We start from the raw sequence: 23,737 nt of genomic DNA, 5'->3' as shown, positions 1-23,737 counted from the left end.
TGCCAGCTGCCTATGGGGGATGGAGGGAGAAAAGGCCCTGGGGTGCCTTACACACTGCGTCTTCCTTTTCCCCAGCCCCAGCTGAAAGAACAGTAGCAGGGAAAGATTGAAGTGCATCTCTGTGCTGCTATTCCCCCAGCTGGGACTTCCATTGACTACTCGACTAGTCAATTAACCGATATTTAACATCCTTAGAAGAGGAATGTCAGCAGGAACGGCGAGGGTGCACATTCGAGCTTGGTCTGGCCAGTGGCAATGGTGCGAGGAGGGGCAGTAGGGGAAGAGGCTGTTCAGTGCAGGAGACTGCCAGGGTCAGGTGGTGGCAGCAGGAAGTAGCAGAGATGACCTAAGATGATCCTCCCTCCCCAGTGGGGGGCATGATGTAAGAGCCAGAGGAGGAGCCTGGAGCTGAGGGGACATGATGACATCACACTTGTCCCATAGGACATTTTTTTTATAGGGACTACGCCCCTGCTTGCTACGTTCGCCAGCTCCCTTTCTCTGGCTCCCTTTCTCAGGGGGGAGGGAGCAGGATGTCTGGCCAAGGGAGGAGTATGAGTGAGGGGACTAGGGGGTGCAGGCCCCAACCTAAAACCCTGCACCCTGAGTCCTTCACTGCCCTGCTGAGATCCCACATTTCCAGCCCCCTTTCAGCTGGGGAGTGTAGTGAGGGAGTCGGGGGTGGCGTGAGAAGGGGCTGCAGCCAGTAGGTATGTGGGGGGGAAAGAGGCCAGTTAGAGGAGAGGCAGGGATGCATGTTCTGCGCTTGGTGCGGCTGGCGGTGATGGTAGTGTGGCGTGAGCAGAGTCTGCAGGCTGTGGGTGAACTGGTGGAGGCCAAAGCTGGTGGTGGCAGCCTCAGATTACTCATATCATGGGACACACTGGAGAAAGTCCAGTGGAGGGCAACAAAAATGATTAGGGGGCTGGAGCACTGAAGAGCAGAGGCTGAGGGATTTGGGCTTCTTTCTTCTACAGAATAGAAGGGGGGGGGGGGGATTTGATAGCAGCCTGTCATTGTCTGAAGGGAAGGGTTGATGGAGGGAGGCTGTTCTCAGTGACAGATGGCCGATGGTCTCAAGTTACAGTGGGGGAAGACTAGATTGGATATTAGGAAATATTATTTCACTAGGAGGGTGTGAAGCACTGGGATGGGTTACCTAGGGAAGTGGTGGAATCTCCATCCCTAGAGGTTTTTAAGTCTCAGCTTGACTAAGCCCTGGCTGGGATGATTTAGTTGGGATTGGTCCTGCTTTGGGCAGGGGACTGGACCTCCAGAGATCTCTTCGAACCCTAGGATACTATGATTTTTTTCAGGGGAAAATGTCCAAAAGAATTTTTTTCTTTCCTAAGCCAGAAAGCAGCAGGGGCTTCTGACTTGAAAGCCCTCAGGGCCAAAGCCAGAGAGGACTGAAGATAGAGGAGCAACAGCTGGGCTTAACAAAGGAAAGCGGAAGCTGGAGGTCTGGGAGCCAGGGTGTGAGTGAGCATGCTCACCCGGTCAGAAAGATCTCCCAGCAGAGGGTTGTGGAGCTTCTTGCTGAGAAGAAGAAATTTGTTCTTTAGTTGGGAGGGTTGCGGTAATTGTACTGGTGAAAGGTTTGAGGAGCCTGGTTGTGGCACATGCCAGTGTCTTGTGTAAGGCACTAAGGGACCAGATGTGCTATTTTCAGAGCATTTTTCAATGCTTACATGCACTGGGGTAGTTAATGGACTGTGGGACTTTTTTGTGCATTATTTGAACAGTTTGTAATAAACCAGGCCCAAAGAGGGGAATTGCTGAGGCAAGACTGTTCTTGTGGAGTTATTGGGGACTCCAGAGGAGGAAAACAAGCAAGTGGACTAGTTGTGCCACATCTTGTAAGCTTTAAGCATCTACATGGGAGCTTTTATTGTTTCTAACTTAAGAATAAAATGCCTAATTAGAAAGAGCTGTGTTGTAACTTATAACTGCTTGCAATACAGGGTGCATGGCCCTTGGAGCTAGGGTACCAAACAGGTACAGGCTGGTAGGCAGACTGTCTTATTGCAGAAATCACAGTGTAAGGCAAAAGGGAGTGGGATCAAGGATCACTGCCCAAAAACAAGCAATAGCTGGAGTTCTGAGACCTGATTGGGCTCCTAGAGTGAACCATTGGCAGGGAGACACCCTGAAAATGGGACAGGTAAGAGAACAGCAGGAAAAGGGGTGCTCAGAACAACGGGGGAGGGGGATAGGAGAGAGAGAGGGTGAGGCAAAGATACGCATTTAGGCCTTGTCCAGCACAGAGCCACTTAGAGCTCTGCTCCCCACCATGACTTTACCCTCTGCCTGAAATAATGGTGTTGCCTCTAACTTTTCCCATGCAGGTGTGGAATGAATTATGTGCACCAATGTAGAGGTGACAAGTCACATATCTCCACACTGGAAGACTGCATGCAGCAAAATTCATGGGGTAGGGTTGAGGCATTTGGAGTTTGGGAGGAGACTGGGGCTGAGATCTGGGATGCAGGGGAGGAGGTGAAGGCTGTGGCTGGGGGTGTAGGCTTTGGTGTGGGGCTGAGGGTTTAGGGCACAGGCTGCTCCAGGGCTACAACTGAGAGAACACCTCCAGATCTCTCTGCCTGCAGCAGCACTTGGGCTGGGAGGGAAAGGCACGTCTTTCCACTGGGGCTGTGGACTAGGTGCCTTTCCCCCAGCTGCAGCAGCTCCAGGGTGGGCCTGCCTTCAGGCTGGAGGAGGGGCACTTCTTCCCTGGCTGGGACAGTTCAGGAGCTGGGCTGAGGAAGGGCGCTTGTCGTGGTGCTTAACAGACGGTTGTGTAGTCCTGCAGCATGCAGGAAGCAGGCGTGTCAAGGGGCAGGGCTGCCCTAGCCCTCTGACAGGCAGGTGTGTCAGGAGGGGTCCCTCTAGCACATTCCCCAAGCAGGCTGGGCGAATCAGCTTCTGTGAATGGGCCACCACCCCCCTTTTCCTCCAGTCACAGAGTCCCTGGGTGTCCTAGGGCTGAGAGAGCAGTGCAAGGCAGACAATCAGGGTGTTAACTTCTCAGGAGATGTAAATACACTGATCACACTAGGTTTGTGTCTTCTACTTTTTCTAAACAACCACTACAGCCAGAGATGGATAACTTAAGAGCTGTGACCTCATCACATGACCCAGGAAGCTGCAGACTGAAGCATGGACTTACAGTGCCTATGTGTTAATCTGGCTCTGTGGCTATGGAAAGTGTGGCTGCTGACACAGAAGGGCACATACTATACCCCTGGGCTACATCTAGACTGGCATGATTTTCCGCAAATGCTTTAATGGAAAAGTTTTCCATTAAAAGCATTTGCAGAAAATCATGCCAGTCTAGATTGGCACAGACGCCTTTCCGCAAAAAGTGCTTTTGCGGAAAAGTGTCTGTGCCAATCTAGACGCACTTTTGCACAAAAAAGCCCCAATCGCCATTTTCGCAATTGGGGCTTTTTTGCGCAAAACAAATCTGAGCTGTCTACACTGGCCCTTTTGCGCAAAAGGACTTTTGCCCGAACGGGAGCAGCATGGTATTTCCACAAGAAGCACTGATTTCTTACGTGAGATCATCAGTGTTCTTGTGGAAATTCAAGTGGCCAGTCTAGACACAGCCCTGCTGCTGTGTAGACTTGATCAAAGGGAGCATCAAACACCTGTCTCCTCATGGAGTTGGCCAAAACACAGCTTTAGCAGCCAACCTCACAGCCCTAGTACTTCAGTCTGCAGGACATGGGCGTCATGCAACAAAGCCGTTGGTGCTTTGAAAGAGCCTAGCGCAAAACTTGTGGGGCCCTAGTCCCTATGGGTGCAGTGGGGTACCAGAGGAAGGGCTTTTCTGCGGTCTTGAGCCAGCAGGGATGGTCTCAGCCTTACACCAGGCCACCTGCGTTTTCAAAGAGATTCAACTACAGCACAGTGTACACTGACTCCTGCCCAGGCAGAGCTATTGCAGGACCACAATTTATAAGTAGGGCCTAGTGTCAGTACTTTTGTTACAAGCTGTTACACGGGGCACTGAGCACAGCATGGACACACCACTCTCCTGGCAACAGCAGCCCCGGGCATGGTACATTTCACACAGGTGCCAGGGCAGGGCAGGCTGGCATTGACAGAGCATGAAGCAACCAGGGCACAAACAGTCACAGCAAATTCACAAAGTAATGCCCATGGCTGTACAGCTGGACCACAGCTGCCTCCTCTGCGCTGCAGGTAAGGTGGCCATCAAGGTACCTCAAGAATAGAAGACAGTTGCACTTAGAGCAGAGGGGGTGCAGGGCAGGAGGATGCTGGGGGAGTTCAGGGGTCAAGTCTGGAGGTGGAGGGGCTCAGGGCTGGAGGACATAGCTGTGAGTGCAGGGCAGCAAGGGCACCCACTTTGGGAGGGCAGCGGATCGTTGCTGCTCTTCTTCTGACTTGGAGCAAGGGGAAAGTTTGCAGCCTGCTGCATTGCTCCCTCAGCAGCCAGAAACAAGAGGAAGGCACAAACTGAGCACGTTCCTCTTACTCTCTGAGTCAGGGAAAGAGGAAGAAGACCCAATACATGTGACTGCATCCCCCCTCCCTCTTGAAAGGGGGCTGGAGTGGCTAGGGCAGCCCTGGATCACCAGCTAGCTCCTTTCACCTGCCTGACTACCTGCTGCTTAGCCAGGCAGTCTGCAGGACAGCCCCAAGAGCCCAGCCTAGCTGCTTCTTGTCAGAGGGTCACACCAGCTCACTTTCAGCACTGGTCTCAAAAGGAAAATAGAAGATGTAAAGGCATCCTGTTTCATATCAATAGAGGACAGAGTAGCAAAGAACCTGACTGTCCTCTACCAAAGAGGACAAATGGCTGAACAAGTTTCAGGAGCAGCCCTCGGCGGCAGAAATCAAACAGTCAAGCTACTGGAATGTAAGCCCAGTGGCCCTTCCCTTGCTTGCCTGTCTACTGCCTTACATACCCTCTCCCCATGCTCCTTGGGGCTTGTAAGGCCTGGTAGTTGTGCTTTTTTGTGATACGTGCATTGTTCTACCCATTTCCTCCTAATAAATTCTAGTAACTAGGCCTCAAACCGCAGCTCACCAATTCACAATTCCATCCTCACAAGCGTGTGAGAATCTCACACCTGCCTCTCTTGCTGGGTCACAGGCTCAGCTGAGCCCTATGGGGGGAGGGGCAGCTGACATGACCAGCCATGGAAGGCAGGGAATATGTACTGTAAATCACAGCTCTCTGTGGTCACTGGCCTAAAGGCAGAGCTGGGCTCAGCAACCAAGAGGAAGAAATAGGGAAAGAAGCCTCAGAAGTGAACAGACCTGCAGAAGGACCTTGCCCTGACAGAGAGCATGTGAAAAGGTGGTTTTGCAGGGGAGGTTGTATCCCAATTTACATGACTGTTAGCACTAGAACAGGGACAGCTTAGATACTAGAGTCTTCTAGCCACAGAGGGTGAGGGGCACAGGAGCTGGAATCCAAAGCAGCCCCTTTGTAGAGGCTGATGTCGGAGGTGGGAGGGGTTGAGAGACAGCCTAGCCTAAGGAGGGCTGCTGTCAATGCAAATGGGCAGCTGTCACCTAGATGGGGCTCTGAGTCAGGCTGTAAGTCCCCCACCACTCTCAGAAACACAGGGTCCTGTCTCACTTTCAGAGTGTGCTCTCTCCTGGCCAGGGACTAGTTGCACTCTGCGTCATAGAGCCCTAAGAAATACAGCTGCTCCCCGAGTTACAACCACTTCCACTTATGACCATCCGCACTTGCGACCAAAGTGGTCATAAATGCAGATCTGAGTTACGAACAGCGATCTGTGCTTATGAACAGCACGGTCGCCATGTAACTATGGGATCCGAGTTACGAACACTTCGAATTACGGACCAAGTGTTGGTCTGTAACTTGTTCGTAACTCAGGGAGCGGCTGTAACTCAAAGGTGGGAGTCTGGAAGAACATGAGAGTCAAGCTGATGCTCCAGGGGACCCAGCTGCTTGAGACAAGTGATCTAGGGCCCAGCCCAGATGATGCACTAATTCACTGACTTATTAATGGGATTGTCTAGAAACCATTCACACAGGAACAACTAACAAGGGGAGGGGATCTCTGCGCCCTCTGCATTTGGACAGAGGTTCACAAACAAACTGCCTTCACCTTTGCCATCCCCACTCAGGCCAAAGGCCTGGGCTGCCCCACAGCATCACCCTTGTTTTTGTCTCTTCTATAAGGGAACCACATGCATGTACCATGGGCATTAGCCCCCCTAAACCAGGTGAAGCTTCATGCTGGAACCTGGGCCAAGAACCCCCAGAAAGCCTGTCTGGAAATGACCTAATACTTCACACTTAGCCTTGCATACGCCAGCTACTTAATTCTTATACTGTGTAAGCATCGCCCTTAGGCCACAGATGGGGATGAGTACAGGAAGAAGGGACTCAGCTGTGGCCAGAAATCTGTGTCAGAACAGGAAACAGGCCTGAAGCCCAGCCCTGCACAGATGTGTGTGGCACCTCTGGAAATCAGGCTAAAGAGCCTTTAGCCTGCACTGTGGACCACAGGAAAGGACAGCGGGTGCTGGTGAGCATGCCCACACTGGCCCTACTGCCCCACCAACATCTCAGAATGGGCAGGGCACAGACCGGTGGAACTGTAGAAAAAAAGCGTGAGCCTTCTGTGGCTACCAGGATTGGGCTGGAAGTTCAGAGGGAGCAGATGGGGAAGATGCAGCTTCACATATTATTAAGAGCTGGCAGTAGGGAGATGAAGCCAGATCCCTGTGTGCTAGAGTATGGGAAAGGAGGCCGCCCACCAACCTCTCCCCTGCCCCTTCATACTTTTGCTGTGAGCGCTGATAGGGAAGCATGTATAACACCGCCTGGTCTCTTCTGAGCAAACTCAGGACTCTGAAGACTAGAGCTGCCAGCTGTTTCTGCAAAGGAAGGGGGTAGGGTGTCCTTTCTCCCTCAGGGAGGCTGCTACCATGTTGACACACCCAGGCTTGCAGCATCATCGCTTGGCTTCCTCAGTCACCATCTCCGGCAGCCCCGTCAAAGGTTGGGGGTTAGGCTGAACTGCCTGCACTGTCTCTTCCAGGCTGCTGCTAGGGAACACCACGTAGCGGGCACTCACGCTGCGGGATGTGGGCTCACGCAGGTTCTCTTTGCTGTGCCAGATGCCGTAACCAAAGTACACCAGGAGGCCTGTTGCAGCAAGGAGAGAGAATTTGCTTTAGCAGCAGGGTAAAACTAAGGGAACTCAGAAGGGAGGGCCAGAACTGAGCAGTCAGGGAGGAAGGGAGAGACTGACGCTATGTGCAATGGAGGCCGGGGCAAGGGAAGAAATGGAAAATAAAACACTAATACCGCAGGGCCAAACGCCAATACCACAGGGCCATACCAGCCCCCACCTGTCCCATCACCCAATGAGCATTTAACATGGCCCACTGTTTATGGCCATTCCACCCATTTCAGACCATGTGTGAGCATCACTTCCTATCTTTTATAACAGCTCTAATCATTCTGCCAGAGTTAAAACCAAACCCCAACAGGCCACTGGCCTGATTTCCCCTCCCAAGGGCCAAGGCCACAGAACTTTTTTTTTTTTTAACCCAAGTCCATTTGAATTTGTTATTTTACAGATGCATTTTATTACACACTGGGCCACAGGCAGGCCGACAGACTTGCTGGGACCCAGGGCAAGGTGGTGGGCGGGGGGAGTGTGGCTCTGTGCTCCCTGAAGGGGAGACAAGGCAAGGCAGGTGCCAGCCCGTGTGCTGTGCCAGCTCCCTCCAGCCTTCACAGCTCCCCAGACCATGGTGTACAGTGCTCCAGGGACGATTTAAAGGGCTCAGGACTCCTGGTGGTCGCCACTCAGAACCCCAGGCCCTTTGGAATCACCAAGCTCCAGGGCAACGACCCCCTTTGTATCCTCCTCCCATTGTGGGGGGCTGATTGGTCAACAGCTGCTTAGCCAAGCTGCACTGCACTCCACCAGGCCTTTTTATAATAAAAAGCAGTAAATTCCTGATTCTCTTTTCTAACAGCCAATCGTTCCCTTAGCTCTGGTACCTGGGGCAGCTGGTGCTGCTCTCTTGCCCTTTGTTCTCTCTATTTCGAGTGATGCAAGCTAGGGTAGTGGTTTGACAATTGCCAGGGTGACACTTTTCTTTTGGGAGCTCAGCTCTGCGCTGGCTTTTGTCCCTTCCACATTTCCTCAATAGCCTTGGCATAGCTGGTGAGAGCAGCCAGATGTCTGATCAGGTCTCTGGTTATTTCCTAGCCTTTGTAGCATCAGGTGCAAGCGGACTGCTCAGCTTTTCCTCAAGTACATCCTTGCCTGTGTCTGAATTTGGTGTGTCTCAAACCTCATTCTCTGGGACCTGTATGACTCAGCCCAGCATCACCTTGCTCCTCAAGCTAGAAGGGGGAGTGAATGTCACTAAAGCCACCATCTGCACTCACCTATGATCAGCCAGACGGAGAATCGAAGCCATGTCATATAGCTTAGCTTGAGCATGAGATAGGTGTTCAGGAGAATACTCAGTGCAGGAGTCAGCGGCACCAGTGGTAGCTGCAGGGAAAGAAGCAGCCAGTGATAAGGAGCGAGAACACTTAGGCCAACCACAGCTAAAGCTGATTTCACATGTGCAAATGACGAAAGTGTGGCTAATTGCTGCTGAGAAACACTCTACAGTCTTCCCATTTTGACCCACAACCTCTCCCTGTTTGCAATGAATAGAATGATTTTATAAAGGGTAAAGGACTGACTTTGATATTTTGCTTACTAGTTTGAACCAGGCATGGAGAGCAAGCAGGTGAACATAGATGTCATGCCCCTTCACCACGCTTTATGAAAATTGGCTTAGGGATATGAATTTGCATAACTCAAAGATGCTTTATGCAAACAGGTCATGTAACATATCACTTTTAAAGTTACAATCTGCTGAATGTGTATTGTGTGCATGTATCACTCTTGTATGTAAAATTAGAAATATGAAGTGAGACTGTTGACAGTTCTTAAATTTGCTAATGGGGGGTCACTTTGGGTGCTCACACAAATGATCTGTGAATGGTTGTTTGTCCTATAAGTCTAAACTGCGGTTGGTCCTAGAAAAAAATGTGACCATACCATGTGGTACTGGAATCCATCTTGAACCTGATGTTTTTCCAGGGGGATAGGAAGTACTGAACAATGAGTTCCCACCCCGGGGAAAACTCTATTTAAGCAATGGGAAGTCATCAATTTTTTGTTTCCAGCTGGCCTTTGAAATTGGCACACTCGAAAAGGATACCTGACACAAACAACTCTGAAAAGCTGTAAACCCAGACAGGATTAAAAAATAACTCTGACTTGAAGCTTTTTACCTGAGATAAGAACAGCTATTTAGGGTAAGAATTTGCATGTAATCAATAGATTAGAACTGGCTGGCATTTTTCATTTATTTTAATTTTGTAATTTACTTAGATCTGATTTCATTTGCACCTCTTAAATCCTATTTTTTGTATTTAATAACAATATTTTTGTTTATTATCAAGCCCAGTGTAAATAATTGTTACCGGGGATGATGGAGGAGTGAGGGCAGGGAAAGGAACCACAGTGCATATCTCTCTTTCGTTGATAAAGAGGATGGACTTTATGAGCTCTCTCTGTGTAAAACAAATTTGTTTCGAGTTCTGGTCCCTTTGGAGGGCTGGTTTCTTGGATGCTGAACTGATTCAGTGTCTGTGTTGCTCTTCAGGAGGGTGGTAATCCCGATGCTGTGCTTGTCTGGGGGAGACCACAAGACAGGGTGGTGGAGTACCCCAGGGGGCAGGAAGGAGGGGATCAATGACTTGATCAGCACACTGAGGGATCTAACTTGGCACAATAAGCAATTTAGTTACCAGGTGCAGTTTGATTATATATAAAATAAATCTGTATTTGTATGATGCACCCAAAACAAGACAATGTAAAAATTTAGAGCCTACAAGTCCATTCAATCCTACTTCTTGTTCAACAAATTGCTTAAACGAGTTTGTTTACATTTACATAAAATAATGCTGCACGATTCTTATTTACAACATCACCTAACAGTGAGAACAGGCATTCACGTAGCACTGTTGTAGCCAGCATTGCAAGATATTTGCATGCCAGATAAAACACATTAGCCATAAGTTCAACCTTCCTCTCTACTGCAGAGATTATTGTGCAAAGACCACACCAACCTCCCTCATGTCACAACAGCCATGAGGACAAAAGGGCAGATGCCTACCTGAAAGGTCTGAGTGCTCTGCTGCTGCTCATGGACCCCAATGAGAAGTAAGCTGAGCAGAAATCCCAGGCTAAAGAGCAGCAGCAGCAGGGAGTAGCTCCAGGTGGGCAGGTGAAGATGAGTGTTGCCAAAGACCAAGATGGAGCACAAGCATATGGCAGATACCATCAAAGTCACCACAGCAACCGTAACCACCTCTCCAGGATAGAAGTCTCTGAGAAACTCCAGGTAGGGCTCGAAAGCTGCCTTCAGCTGCCCAGGCTCCCGGTGCACTTTGGCTTTGTCAGTGCCTACCAGCTGCAGCTTGTCTGAGAAGGACTCATATTCCTTTAGCTCGCTGGGGCCAGCACCCTCATTGGGCCCAGGACTGGACTGGCTCCCTGCAGGCTGAGGGGGAGCTGCCGACCTCTCTTGCTGAAAGCGCAGCACCACAACGCTGGCTGCCACGAAAGTGTAAGCCAGCAAAGTGCCAATGGACAGGAACTGCACCAGAGCCTCCAGGTCGAAGATGAGAGCCATGAGAGCCATGAGCACCCCAAACACCACAATGCCAATCACAGGCACCTGTGTGCGGGGGTGCACTCTGGAGAATATCTGGAAGAAGAGTCCATCCTCTGCCATGGCATAAACAATTCTGGGGAGGGAGAAGAGGTTGCTCAGCAGAACTGTGTTCATCGCTGGAGGGTGGGGTGGGGGGGATAAAAAAAGAGAGAGGCCACAAGTGTCAGAGTGAGAGCCACACACCCACATCTGCCCACATTACCAGGAGGAGAGGGGGAATTGGGAGTCTAGCTCAGGGACAAGGCAGCATTGGAGTTCCTGAGCTCATGTGTGCTGACAGTGAATGAGGGCATCTCTCTGACTCCACCTCTTCCAAGAGGAGGCCACAGTCAGGCTCATTTGCTCATGCCTGTGGAGGCTGTCACTCCTCGGTGGTTTTCCTTGAGCAGGAGGGAGCCGGCACATGGCAGAGCCGGGGCTCTGGAGCCCAGAGAATACTTGGCCAGAGGGAGAGATTGCCCGGGAGTAGGAACTCCATCCAGGACGCAGCTTCATTCCCTGGGCCCCTCCACAATGGGGGCAGACCAACAAGTAGCCACAAGCAATGGGAGTGAACTCACAGGGAAGAGGACCTGCAAGGAGGTGGAGTTACCTTTGTCTAGCTTGTGCAGAGAGGTAGGGGGGAGGCAGTTCTACAGGCTGAGGGCAAGAGGGGTGGGCCTGAGGGCACTCAGCCCATAGCGCCATCCGGACTGTGATGAGTCTCTGCCCCAGCTCCCAGAGCAATTTAGAGGGACCTGAGGCTCCAGCAGCAGCCAGAAGCTCCAGGCCCTTTTGAATCTCCAGGTACCATGGCAATTGCCCCCTTTGCTGCCCCCAGGTGGCAGGCCTGGTGGCAAACCTAGGAACAGAACCTTGGACTGCAAGAGCTAACCAATACCTTGAGGCTATGACTCAGGCCCTGGAAACATGCAGTGTGTATCCCAGAAAGGTTACATCTTTCACATATCCTGCTAGAGGATGCAGGCCAAGCTGCTAGAGCAGGGGCTGGGATATGATGAGCTTTTAGCCTGTTCATACTTACCACAGATGGAACCAACAGCTACTATAAACCCTGCCCACGAGTAACCCCTTCTGTAAAAGGCATCTGCCAGGGCGGATTCGGGATCCAGCGTGTGCCAGGGCACCATCAGCGTCAGCACCACGGACACCAGGATATAGGCCCCCGTGGCCAGGCCCAAAGAAATGGCTATTGCTCTGGGAATGGCCTTCTGGGGGTTTCTGGCTTCTTCACTGGAGGCTGCTATGACGTCAAAGCCTACAAAGGCATAGAAGCAGGTGGCCGTGCCTGCCATGATGCCTGACAGTCCATATGGCGCAAAGCCACCTTCCTGGGCACTCCAGTTCTTGGGCTCTGCAAGAATGAATCCCATAATGAGGATAAAGAGGATCACACCTAAGCTGATGCCCGAGAACACGTGGTTAAGCCAGGAGGACACTTTGGCCCCAAAGGAGATGAATGCTGTGGCTATCAGTAGGATGCCTGCTGCCAGGAAGTCTGGGTAATGTGCCAGGAATGGCACTTGCCATGTGCCAATGTGGGTCTCAGTGAAATTTTTTATTTTATGATTGAATATAGAATCCAGGTAGCCACTCCATGCCCGTGCTACTGCAGCGCCCCCAATCATGTACTCAAGGAGCACGTTCCAGCCAATCAGGAAGGCCCAGATCTCACCCATGGAGACGTAGGTGAACATGTATGCAGAGCCTGTCTTAGGCACCCTGGCACCAAACTCAGCATAACAGAGAGCTGCCAGCAAAGAGGCAAAGCCAGCAATGATGAAAGAAACAATGACAGCAGGGCCAGCTATCTCCTTGGCTACTGTGCCTGTAAGGACATACAGGCCAGAGCCAACCATGCCCCCTATGCCCAACAGTGTCAGGTCAATAGTGGAGAGGCATCTGTTGAAGTTTGTCTCCATCATGTCCTCCTCCAGTGTTTTCACCCGGTTGAGTTTCTGGCAGAAGCGGGTTAGGTCCGCAGAGCGAGGCAGCCGGCCTGCCATCTCAGGAAAACAGCCCTGCCCACAGCAGGGATGGCTGAAGGACAGGGAAGGTCAAATCAGCGTTTCCTGTACAAGTTCCACGTCAAAGACCTAGTGAGGAATAAAGAAAGTATGAGCCAGTCTGTCTCCCCACATGCAGCCACACTGTAACAAACTCAGGTGCAGGAAGCACAAGTCAGTCTCTCGATTGTGTAACGCCCAGCATTACATGATCTAGGATGTTTCTCTCCAACAGTTACCTGTAGCAAGCAGCAGGGACTCTGAAAGATTTCCACCGAGCCCCTACATTCTCAGACCTTTGAGTCTGAGTGTCCAAGGATTTAGGCTTGACTTGGCTTTTCCTCAACGAACCACACCAGTTATGGGGAGTTTTGGATTCTAGCCACAGAGTTTGTGCTCTCTGACAATGCAGCTATGGAATCCAAGAGACATAGGAAAGAAGCAATTATGTATTAAGTACGTACCGGTGCTCCATCAACACCCTAAAAGTCCCCTCCCAGGAAAAATTTCTGCTCATCCAGGAGGGCATCTGTCCTTTGTTAATAGAACATAGAATTGATTCCAGATGTGTATCCATGAAATATTTACAAGAGAGCAGATGATTTCTTTGAATGGGTATGGGCAAGGCTGGTAGCATAATCTCTAGTTAAGGTTGACTGACATTTTCAATTATAAAACCCAGTTTTCAGTTAGGTATATCTTTGCCAAACATTAAGGCTATGTCTACACAGCAGCATTATTTTGGAATAAATGATGTTATTCCAGAATAACATAGTCTGTGTCTACGCTACAAGCAGTTATTTTGACAGAATGTCGAAATAAGGTCAAGCTGGAGGACTTCTTTCTCTGACTCCTGTAACCCAAATTGTACGAGGAGTAAAGGAAGTTGGAGGAAGGGTGTCTAACTCAGACTGCCTGCTGTGCAGACAGTATAAAAAGCTGAAATAAGCTATTTCAACTTAAGCCACGCAATTGACGTAGCTCAAGCTGCGCAGCTTATTTCGGCTTTAGCCCTGCTGTGCAGATGTGCCCTAACAGTCTGAAATTTCCAAAGGTGGGTGTCTACTTCAGCTTGACTTCTTTTAGAAAATGTTATTAAAACCAGGTCAGCTATTTCAGAGAACAAGGCTAAGAAGGGCGGGAGGAGGGAGGGAGGTAGGGTGGGGAGAATTACACTGTTTTACTTATGTGAACAAAAACTCCTATAATCGTTTTACTGAGAAACTCTGGCCTCTCCAGGCTTTGAGGCAGGGCCTGGCAACCGCAAGGAGGTTACTCTACAGTCAGGGACGTGCCTACTAGGGATGATAAATTGTGTTTAATTAGCTAATTCCATCAACTACTCGATTCGTCAATAAGGGGGGGAGGGACTACAAAGCCACAGTGGGACTAGCTCCCAGCCCCAGAAGCTAACCCTGCTGCAGCTCTGGTTTTAAAATGTATTAAGAGCTGCCAGGCTCTTAATACATTTAAAAAACAGAGGCGCAATGGGGAGGACTGTGCACAAGCCGGGACAGCTGATTCCCAGCCTGTGCCTGGTCCCCCCATTATGCCTCTGCCTCCCTGCCCCATTGTGGAGACAGTGCTGGGGGGAATCAGCTTTTAAGCCAGCTCCATCCAGCACTGGCTCTTGCACCCCCCTTGTACCCGCCTCTGATAGAGGCAGCAAAGGGAGGAGAAAGCAACTAAGGGAGTCACTACTCGACTATCCAATAAGCTTCTGCTTATCAGGTAATTGACTAGTCGCTTACATCCCTAGTGCCTACTGCCGTCTCCTCAAAAATCTACCCAAATTTGGTCATATTCTAACCTTTTGAGGATGTGTGAACCGAAATATTCAACACTCAGTAATCTCTGACAGCTTCATTATCTAAGAGTCCATCGGCATTGAGCATCCAGTGTTGCCAACCATGAGTGAATTCCCAGACACTCCATAAAAAAGGGCTAAAATTGGACTTGCCCGTAAAATCATTTAGATATCAGTTTTAAAAAAAACCCACACTGAGCTTTGCAGTGGAGCTGAGGAGTTCCTCCTCCTTGGCCCCAGGGTGAGTGCCATGCCATAAGGCCACTCCAGGGGCAATGCCTGGGGCAGGGGCTCTTTCCACCTTTGACTTTGAACTCTTCTTCAGTATTACTTGTGTCACCACAGCAGCAACTTCTGGTGGGCACATGTACAGCACACTCCCCTGCCAGGCTCCCCGTTGTTGGGGGGCAGGGCATGGAATACAGCAGGCTGGGCATATAGCAGCCTCCCACAGACTCCCTGCCAGCAAGACACAATGGGGCAGTCACTTAAATATAAGAAATAAATTGTCCACTGTTATGCTGGATGGATTATTGACAAAAATGAACCTTTACTAAAGCAATGGTTGACAGTGTGGCTGCTGCTGTGTATGATCACAGTCTGGAGAACTTGGAGAATGCGGATGTAGATCGGAAGTAGGTTAAACAAGCATAACGCATTGCTGTTGTGATGTATGAATAAAAACACTAAATACTGTTTACTTTTGTCCTTTTGAGCCATCTTTACAAGACTGTGTCTGTAAAAAAGTGTGGTTGTCTGTAATTTTTTCTCTACTGTCCATAAAAATATTTTTCAGCAGTTGGAAACCTTACTCACAGCTTGTGTGTGCTAACCAGACTAAGTATATTCTGTCATCACAGGATAGCAGGGACTCAACAGGACTTTCCCTCTACATTTGTCAATCTCTATCTTAAAACTAGTTATGTTGTTATATGCATGATTCCTACTGGGAGATTGTTCCAGAACCTCAATCTGGTTAGAAAACATCAACTAATTCCAGGCCTAAATTTGTTCATCGCCAATTTATTCCCGTTTGTTATGCCAACACTGTCCGTTAGCTTCAATAGTTCTTCCCCTCCAGAGATTTATGCTACTCTCCTTTCCTTCCCAATGTAATTATGTAGCACAATCATATCTTTCAGCCTTTTTTTGAACAGGTTAAAAAAGCTAAGCTCTTTTCATTTCCCCTAATATGACAAGCTCTCCATTCCCCTGATTAACTTAGTAGCCTTTCTCTGCCGCCATTCCAGTTAGTGTGGCTTTTTTGTTTTGTTTTGCTTTACCATGAGTGGCCAGAAGTGTACACAGTATTCCAAACAAGTGTCTTATAGAATATTAATGCCATTCTACATGATATATGTCACGATACACTCCTGGATCACATTTGCTTTTTTATAGCCACATCACATTGATGGCTTATAGTTATCCTGTGGTTGAACCACAAACTCAGGATCTTTTCCTTCTTTGTCACTTCCAGCCGATGAGCTTCCATCTCATAGCAGAAATTCTTCTTATTAATCTCTAGCCGCATGACCTTGAACTATTGAATGTCATCCCAGTTCTATTACTCCAGTCTAAGGATGGTAAGAGGGGAGTAACTCATTAATCCTGTAGTCAATAACATTTTTATTGACTACACAATTAGTTGATAAAGGAAGGCTCTCACAGTCCTGGCTCATGCCAGGTCCAGGGGCTACCCCTGCTGTGCCTCTACAGTTTAAATGTAGTAGGACCCAGACCTGGTGCAATCCAGGATTGAGCTGGGCTTGGTCAGTCCCTGATCATGCTGGGTTCAGTAGCCCCATCCACGGGGAGTCCAGGGAGTGCGGCCAGAGCAGCCTCTGCCCACGGCCAGCCTGGACTGATGACGACAGAGGCTGCTTCACACCAGCAGACCCTGTTTGGGGGGTTCCTAGCTCCCTTTTGGGACCCCACATGGACAGGGGCTGCTGCCAGAGGAGCCTCTGTCCTCAGTGAGCCTGGGCAAGAGTGGGGCAGAAGCTGCTTCACATCAGCCTCCCCTGTCCCCCACCCCCATCTTGCTGCTGCCTCTTTTAGAGGGAGCAGCATCGGTTGAGGGGAAAGCAGGCAGCCCAGGTTTTTAAGCTGGCTCCCCCCAGCATCATCTCCTGCTTCCTCCCCCCTCCCCTTGTTGCCTCTGATACTTGCTAATATCCCTATTGCAGTCCTCTAGATCATTCTGTTCTTCTTGTAAACTATGCTGATCCCTGTCTGTACTCGTGGTGCCTCCTAACTTTGTGATATCAGCACATATGCCTACTTTTTGTGCAAAGGTCATTAATAAAAATACTAAAGACTGATCTTTGAGTAGCCTCCCACTGGCTCCATCATTCACTTTTCAGCACAACCCATTGTTTCATCCCTTTACTAGTTCCTTGCCCACCTTAAAATTTGTGTGCACACACCCATCTTCTACCGATTCGCTGATTAAATGCTTTATTGATATTAGATCTATTGCATTCCTCTCACTTAAAATATCATTCATCAAAGAAAGACACTAGATTAGCTTGGTATTTTATTCCTTTGGTAAGCCAATGTTGCATTACATCTCTTTCCATTTACTTCCATATATTAATTATTCTAGCCTTCACGGTTTATTTTAAAGTCTTATATACAATTCAGATCAGACTAAGTCTTTGTCTACACTAAGGATGTTAAATTTAGATTAATCAACTAATTGAATAGTTAATGTAATTTTCATTGACTATTTGATTAGCCAAGAAGGGAACCCCCACCTTTGAAATGTACCAAGAGCCCTGCCAGCTCTTGCTACATTTCAAAAGTAGAAGCACTGCAGGGATCATGGGGCCAATGGGGGACTCAAGCAGTTCCCTGCTGGCCCCACACCCCCTGCTTTTGAAATGTATAAGAGCTCCAGAGGGGGCTCTTGTACATTTCAAAAGCAAAGCATGCACAGGAAGCAGAGGGCCAGCGGGGGATTGCTTGGGTCCCCTCTGGCCCCATACTCCCCGCAGCGCCTCTGCTTTTGAAATGTAGCAAGAGCCTCGCTTTTGCTACATTTCAAAGGCAGAATCGCCACCAGTTCCTGCTGCGCCTCTGCCCCCCACTCTCACAGAGACAGTGCTGGAGGGAACCGGCTTTTAAGCCGGCTCCCTCCAGCAATGGCTCCTGCTCTCCACTTTGCTGCCTCTCTCCAATAGAGCCAGTGGGGGAAGGGGAGTGACTAGTCGAGTCCAAGTAGCCGATAAGCATATGCTTATAGTCGACTAGTCGCTTACATCCCTAGTCTACACTTTTAAAATTAAATGTAATGCTCTATGTAACCTTCCTCCACAAGAGGAGTAGTTATCTGTACTGGGAGCCCATATACACTGGTGCTTTATAATGCTGTAATTTGCTGCGCAGGGTGTGTGTGTGTTTTTACCCCCCCTGAACCAGAAGGTTGCAGCACAGTAAAGTGGCAGTGTAGACTAAGCCTAGGGGTATGTCTACGCAGCAACTAGATCCCTGCAGCTGGCCTATGCAGCGGCCACAGGCTCATGGAGCTGTTTCTTTGCTGTGCAGACTTGCAAAGTGAGAGGGTCCCAGAAATTGGGCTTCAGTACATACCCAGAAGTCTACACAGCAATGTGACCAAGCCCTCTGAGCCCAAGTCAGCTGGCATGGACTGGTCACAGGATCTTCTTTGCCGTGCAGATATATCCAAAAAGTTCTCTCATAGGCAAGACCACTTTTGCCTTCCTTTTTAAAATTTAAATATTAGATTAATTATTCTCCTGAGATTATTTGACAGTGCTACAGAATTTCATGTGTCAGCTGTTAAAGTATTGTGGGAGAGAAATTACTGCCCTTCCCCTGCCATGTGATTGCATTAAGCTCTTTAAGTGTAGCTGCCACCACAGATGCGGCTGAGAACTGGCAGGGAAGAGAGGAGAACAAAGGTGGCTGGGTGCTGCCCTGGTGCATTTGTGATTCTGGACGTGTTGTTGGGCCACAGTTTGTTACAGTTGTAAGCCAGAGCGTTCCAGAGACTGTCCTATCTTACGGCTACAGCCAACGGGCCTCCAGCAGATCAGGGCAGCTGGAATGCAGTGCTCTGACAATTCCCCTTCCCTCGTCTACCAACACTATTCTCCCAGCATGCCCACACCCAGGGGGCAATGAGCAGTCCTCCTTTAGCATCCACCCCTCCCGCCTCCTTTCTCCAGGGGAATTCCTGTGCCTGGGTTCCACCATCTTTTATGCTACACACACAGTCATGGGGTTAGCACAAGGCCCAGAATCAGAGCACTGACTAGCACAGCAAAGAGCCCTAGTCTATCCACCTTCTGGGTATGGTGGGAAAACTACTTTTCCCTAAAACGTTTCGGATTGCAGGTCACACAGATCTTGGGTTGTTGCCAGCTGCTGGGCCTGTCACTGTCAACGGTGGCTATTGGTCCACTTTTATCACACACTTCCAGTGGGTCAAGACTGTGTGGGCTCCTCATGAGGGACCACAGAACCTAAACAAGTACACCCAAGTAAACAAGGGATGGGATCTGAGCCAGTACCCCTGTCTCATCGCAATGCCTTCCAATGACAGAATACAGTGCAGCATGAGCTTGCTCTGAGACACTTTGCCTGTAAGGTGGATGGCTGGGTCCAGGACATCTCTCTCCCTAGGACACAATTGCCACTTGCCAGGCCTTGGAGACAGTGCTACCCCCTTCTCCGTCAAACTGCTGAGCATAGGTGGCAGGTGAAGGCCCAGCTGGGGAAGGCAAACCCAAGCCCCGCTCCTTCCACCTGAAGCCACACCCCTACCCCCAGACCATGCCCTTTCAACAACCTCCCCGACAGCCAAGCCCTGCCCAATCCTGGCCCTCAAGCTCGATCCTTCTGGAGTGCCAGCGCTGCAAAGTCACGGCCCCAGCCGTCCCAGGTGGCCAGGGAACTGGGCTGCCGCATCCCGGAGCTGGCCCCAGACTTCTCCAATTCCTAGGGAGCCTGACTGCTGCGGAACAGCCCCAGCCTTCCCTGGCTGCTGGGGAGCTGGGATGCTGCACCATTGCCCAAGCCCTTCTAGGTGGCCAAGCAATGTAGGCATATTTGGGAAGGCAATGCCTTCCCTTGCTTAAATTACCCACTGCCCATGCCGCTGAGGTGGTAGACGTGGGACTAGATTCAGGGTCTATCTGTACTGAAATTATACCCTGTGAGTGCATTATAAACATACCCTCACTGTCCCCACATCCATTCCATGTGGCTCTGTCCTCCTCTAAGAGTGACTTGGCCGTATATAGAGGTTAATGATCCTGCAACAGCCTTGGCAAACAGAGCCAGGTCTTTCAGCTCAAACAGAACTAATGCCTGCATTTAGAACCAGCGATTTCCAGTAATCACACTGTCAACCACCCATCCAGGGAAACATATAACATCTTCCCACTGTCATGGGATAAGAGAGAAAGTCTTCTCATGGACTGATAACTGGTTAAAAGATAGTAAACAAAGGGTAGGAATAAATGGTCAGTTTTCAAAATGGAGAGAGGTAACTAGTGGTTTCCCCCAAGGGTCTGTACTGGAACCAAGCCTAGTCAACATATTCAGAAATGATCTGGAGAAAGGGTTAAACCATCGGTTTCCAAACTGGAGGGCATGCTCCCTTGGGGGGGTGTGAAGAAATTCCAGGGGCAACCCAAACCCCAACCATTGGCACGAGGCAACCCAACCCCCAACAAGTTTTGCTGCTCTGATCACGTCCTTTTTTTTTCTCTCAAGAAGTTTTGCTATTTTGGAGTATGTGTATGTGAGGGTTTTTCAAAAATTAAAAAGGGGACGTGATTCCAAAAAGTTTGGGAACCACTGGGTTAAACAATCAGGTGGAAAAAATTGTAGATGATACAAAACTGTTAGTTAAGACCAAAGCAGACAGTGAGGAGCTCTAAAAGGATCACACGAAACTAAGTGACTGGGCAACACAGTGGAGGTGTGTCTAAACTACATGGCTCCGTCAATGGAGCCATGTAGATTAGGCTGATCAGCAGAGGGAAATGACGCTGCGATTTAAATAATCGTGGCTTCATTTAAATTTAAATGGCTGCCGCGCTCTGCTGACCAGCGGATGATCAGCTGTTTGTCGGCAGATCGGGGCAGTCTGGACGCGCCGCTGTCGACCAGGAAGCCTTTGTCAACTGGCGCAGGTAAACCTCGTTTCATGAGGCATACCTGCGCCGGTCAACAATGGCTTCCTTGTCGACAGTGGCACGTCCAGACTGCCCCAATCTGCTGACAAACAGCTGATCATCCGCTGGTCAGCAGAGCGCAGCAGCCATTTAAATTTAAATGAAGCCGCAATTATTTAAATCACGGCTTCATTTCCCTCTGCCGATCAGCCTATTCTACATGGCTCCATCAATGGAGCCATGTAGTTTAGACACACCCTGGCAGATGAATTTTACTGTTAGTAACATAATCCCAGATACAGGCAGTCCCCGGGTTACGTACAAGATAGGGACTGTAGGTTTGTTCTTAAGTTGAATTTGTATGTAAGTCGGAACTGGTACATATTGTAGGGGAAACTCTAGCCAAACATTTCTCCAGAGCTCAGTTTTATTCTCCCACACCTCACTTCCCTCAGTCCTTTATTCTCAAGCTGAGGTGTCTGCTGAGAAAAGCCACTCCGCGTCTCCCTGGTCTGCTGGGGGGAAGCAGCTAGTGCGGGGTTGCCTCACCCCGTTTGTAAGTAGGGATCCGATGTAAGTTGGATCCATGTAACCCAGGGACTGCCTGTATATGCATAAAATGATGGGTTACCATTTCAAGAAAGATCTTGAAATCACTGTGGTAGTTCTCTGAAAACTTCCACTCAAATGTGCAGCATTCATTTTAAAAAAAAGTAAACAGAATGTTGGGAATGATTAAGAATGGGATAGAGAATAAGTCACAGAATATCTTATTACCTCTATATAAATCCATGATATGCCCACATCTTGAATACTGCACACAGATGTGGTCACCTCATCTCAAAAAAGTTATCTAGGCATTACAAAAAGTTCCAAAAAGGGCAATAAAAAAGATTAGAAGTATGGAACAGCTGTCATACATGGAGAGCTTAAGAAAATGGGAACTTTTCAGTTTGGAAGGGAGATATTACAGAGGTCTATAAAACCATGGTGGGTAGGAAGAAAATGAATAAAGAAGAGTTATTTACTTCCAGGACCAATCCTCCTGTCCACAAGTTCTGTGCCCCACAGGGATCTCAGTTCCTACACAACCCTAAACTCCACTCTACTCCTAACAATACACTATGCTCCCCCAGCCTAACTGTCCCACCTTCCCCTGCTCAGAGTCACCCAGGCTCAGCAACCTGAACCTGATTACCCCCATCCTCTGGCTCCTCTCCACCAGCTGCTCCTAGCTTCCTGGTTGCTTTAACTCTAAATCCACTTGTTCAACCCTACTAGCTCACCCAACCCTCTTCCTCCCTCCCAGCTACCACTGACTCCACCTATCCGTCCCTTAATTCCAGCCTCTTGCTAGCTTGGCCTCAGTGTCTCCTTCCCGCCTTTATACACTCTCTGCTCTTCCCAGTCCAACAGTAACACCATGTGGCTTTCACATGCCCCAACACCCCTACCTGAGTCCTGAGGCCCTAGTTACTCTGCCCTCATTGGCTGTGATGCCCTCTCGGAGTCTCTGGTGATTGACCCTTCCCTGGTGTGTATCCAGCTCCCTCTCTCCTAAGGGGCAACCCATGGAGCTTGAACATTAGCTCCAGATCCTCTGGGAACTCCTGTTTTCAGGGAAAAGGATGGCAGCCTCTCCAGCGCCAGGGCAGAGCACAGCCAGCAGGCCTCAAATTTGCCAGCCCCTGGGGCGCCCATCTGGGGCCCAAGCAGGCAGGCAAGCTGAGCAGAGCATCTGGGCTCGGATACAGATTTATCTGAGGAGCACAGGCGAGCCCCTCCAGGCCCGGCCTTCTGGGGAGGGGTAAGATCTGGGGGTGGAAGCAGGTCCCCAGTCCCGGCTCGACTAAGGGAGGGAGCAAAGGGAGGAGGGGGCGACCAGTTTTTGTGTGTGTGGGGGGGGGGGGGGATTTGCAAGAGTGGGGGCCACCTCTCCCACCCTCCCTCGCCGCGTGGCGGAGCCCGCACCTGGCAATCCCCGGGAGACGGGCCGGGTCTGCCCCGCTGCAAAGGTGCCGCAGCGCCAGGTGGCCGGCGCGGGGTTCCCGGGCCGCTTACCTGCCAGGGGACAGCTCCCCTCTTCCCGGCGCCGCAGGAGCGCTCAGCCCCAGAGCGGCTGGGCGAGCCGGGCTGCAAAGCGCCGCTCCCTGGCGCAGGACGGGCGGCCGCTGTCCGGGTCTGCCGTGCCCATCACCGGCGCTGTCGTCATTCGCCACCTCCCCACGGGGAAACCAGCTGGTCCCAGCCTTATTTACCTTCGCCCCGCCCGCCTTCGCTCTGCGGCGCGCCCCGCCCCGCGGCCGGCCGGTAGAGCCCGGATCAGGCCGCGCCCCGGCAGCAGGCTGCAGTCGCAGGCACAGGGCTTGGCTCAGGCTGCCCCGGGTACCGCACCCTGACCCCGTCCCTTTCCTGCGCGCCCATCACCCAGGCATCAGAGGCTGCCTAGCCCCTTCCCCCGGCTCTCTTCCCTTCCCCCCTCTACCTTCTTTGCAACTGGGGAGCCGAGACAGAGATGAAGGCCAGCATTTGCAAACCTGTTCACTGAGACCTCCTGCTAGCTGGAGGAAATCAAGGATGTGAATCAGTCATTGGCACTTGCACGCCACACTTGGCATTTTCCAACGGGAAGGAAAGTCCCTGCTCCAAGGAACTCACAGCCAAAGGACAGAGAGACTGAAGTGGAAAGCGCTGCTCACAGGAGATCTGTGACAGACTCAGAGCCAAAGCTAGACACTGGTTTCCTTTGGCCAGTGTCCCTTACCTTAACCCCGAGACCCACCTGGCTCCTGCTGGTGCATCATTCACTCCACAAAAGCATCCTCTGGCTTAGACCCTGTTTCTCACCTTTTCAGGTGGTGACCCCTCGTGCCAGCTGTCACAACCCATCCCCTTGATATTTAGTATAAAAATCAGAGTAAAAATGGATCACTGCCAACAGTAATTGGCCTACAGAATGGATAGGTGGCTACTTCAAGAGTATGCCAAAGCACTGGACCTTAACAGGT

General features: G+C 50.2%; 1 protein-coding gene across 1 annotated transcript; it reads right to left on the bottom strand.

Annotated features, from left to right (window-relative positions):
- Positions 1-3,941: 3,941 nt before the first annotated feature.
- On the bottom strand, positions 3,942-22,998 carry SLC7A4 (solute carrier family 7 member 4). The gene is made up of 5 exons (XM_075898220.2): positions 22,791-22,998; positions 11,795-12,866; positions 10,210-10,886; positions 8,420-8,528; positions 3,942-7,159 (listed from the first exon to the last, which is right to left on the bottom strand). Exons 2-5 carry the CDS (start codon positions 12,774-12,776, stop codon positions 6,966-6,968), a joined length of 1,962 nt encoding a protein of 653 aa, XP_075754335.2. The 5' UTR covers positions 12,777-12,866; positions 22,791-22,998; the 3' UTR covers positions 3,942-6,965.
- Positions 22,999-23,737: the final 739 nt, after the last annotated feature.

The sequence above is a fragment of the Pelodiscus sinensis genome, chromosome Z (assembly GCF_052426305.1).
Source record: "Pelodiscus sinensis isolate ZL-2025 chromosome Z, ASM5242630v1, whole genome shotgun sequence".
Lineage (NCBI taxonomy): Eukaryota > Metazoa > Chordata > Testudines > Trionychidae > Pelodiscus > Pelodiscus sinensis.
Note: the sequence above shows the minus strand (reverse complement) of the source record. Positions and strands in the feature narration are given on the sequence as shown.